Here is a 2,039-nt window from a genome sequence, read left to right on the forward strand (position 1 = left end):
AATAACCAGTATTCATTCCTATACCATGCTCCTTTCATGGCTAGTACATTTGAATACATTATGTCTCTAAATATAGTAATTCATATACATTATGAATATACATTATACAATATACAATATACAATTATACAATATACAATACACATTATGTCTCTAAATATAGTAATTCATATTTTGTAGATCAGAAAACTGCAGCTCAGAAGTATTAATTGTTTTTTTCCAAGTCATTTTAAGTGTCATTTCATATGGTTAAATTGGTGTCACCTGTTGGCTTTGCAAAGTTGAAACGTATTAATCAAAATGCAAGCATATGAGAATACTTTTTCTCTATAAATATTTGGACTGCCAGTAAACCAGAATAAAAATGTCACTGAAATAACATAACTGTGTATGCATCTCCCAAGAAGAATAACTGCTTGTATAAATCTTATTTCTCAATATAAGAAATTCTTCTCTACCAACTTTAACAGAAAATATAGAGTTCTTTTTACATACATAGCACTGTCTATACTTTTTAGAGCTATGATGGCAAATACAAAAATGAATGCATGTGATTTTTAAAGCTAAAACTTGAAAGGAAAAATAAATGCATACCGTCCAAAATCTGGGAAAGTTTTCTCACAGAGGTACTGTGAGCCTCCTAATCGAGAATCCACTGGGAATGGTGGTTAGAAGAAAGAGAGCAATGGTGCCTCCAGGTATCCGAGGTGGATTTTAGCTCTGAAGAGGCAACAGGATGCATGGGGAAGGACCCCCCATTATGAAAGCATACTGTTGGTTGTGATTGATGACAGTGACATTTTTTTTTTTTGGCTTTTCTCCTCAGAAATTTATGTTCTTATTCCAAGAAGATGAAAGCAAGGAGAAAATTTTCCATTTTTTCTCGTATAGAAAACACAGTTTTCTGTGAAGTCACCATTGGAATCATAGCCAACACTGTCCTGCTACTGTTCCACATCCTCATATTTGTCCTCAAGCAAAGGCCCACACCTCTTGACCTGACTATCGGTCAGTTGGCTCTAATTCACCTGGTAATGCTGGTAACTGTGGGGTTTATAGCTACAGACACTTTTGGGGTTCGTGACTGGGGGAGTGACTTCCCATGTAAATCAGTTATCTATGTATATAGGTTAATGAGGGGCCTTTCTATCTGCACTACTTGTGTCATGAGCATCATCCAGGCTATCACTCTCAGTCCCAGAAACTCTTGCTTGGCAAAATTCAAACATAAATCTATACATCACTACCCATGTTGCCTTATCTTCATATGGGTCTTCAATATGCTCCTGAATGGTCGTTTCTTAGTTTCCATTGGTGCCACACCCAACGTGACCTCACACAGTCTTGTGTTTGTCTCTGAATCCTGCTCTCAGTGGCCCATTAATTATTTGTTCAGGTACATATTTTTCTCATTGGTGAACATTCAGGATATCTCCTTTATAGGGCTGATGGCTCTGTCAAGTGGATACATGGTGAGCCTGTTGTGCAGGCATAAGAAGCAGTTCCAAAATCTTCACAGCACCAGCTTTACTCCAAAAGTGTCCCCAGAAGGAAGGGCCATGCGAACCATTCTGCTGCTTATGGGGTTCTTTATGATCATGTACTTTTTGGACTGTGTATCCTTCTTTTCCTCTGGAGTATTGTGGAAAAATGATCCAATTAAGCATTTTATTCAGATACTTGTGGGCAATGGCTATGCCACAATCTGTCCTTTTGTGCTAATAAGCACTGAAAAACGAATCATCAGGTGGTTAAAATTCAGATGCTAAAAGTCAATTTTCAGTGATGGGTAATTTCCTTTCAGCAAGTACTTTAGATTACTGTCCTTTCTTTGAATATTATGTATCTATATTTTAATGTTTACATATTTACTTTGCTGTATATGAGGCACACGTACATAATACATTATATAACATTGTAAGTCTTGGGAGAAACAAAGCATCCATGTCTAACTAAACTCACAAAGATTGGAGGTCTTTCTGAGTACCAAATTCTAAAGAATGGGGTGTATGAAATTGCTTTTATGAGGAAATACCAGG

At 36.7% G+C, this 2,039-nt stretch overlaps 1 protein-coding gene across 1 annotated transcript; it reads left to right on the top strand.

Annotated features, from left to right (window-relative positions):
• Nucleotides 1-851: 851 nt before the first annotated feature.
• Cavporv1r672 (vomeronasal 1 receptor cavPorV1R672) lies at nucleotides 852-1,769 on the top strand. Its single transcript, NM_001167450.1, is given in 1 exon segment — nucleotides 852-1,769. A coding segment is annotated over 1 exon segment (918 nt).
• The last annotated feature ends 270 nt before the right edge of the window (nucleotides 1,770-2,039 follow it).

Source organism: Cavia porcellus, unplaced genomic scaffold, assembly GCF_034190915.1.
Source record: "Cavia porcellus strain 051 isolate PalLab524CR breed Dunkin Hartley unplaced genomic scaffold, mCavPor4.1 scaffold_27, whole genome shotgun sequence".
Lineage (NCBI taxonomy): Eukaryota > Metazoa > Chordata > Mammalia > Rodentia > Caviidae > Cavia > Cavia porcellus.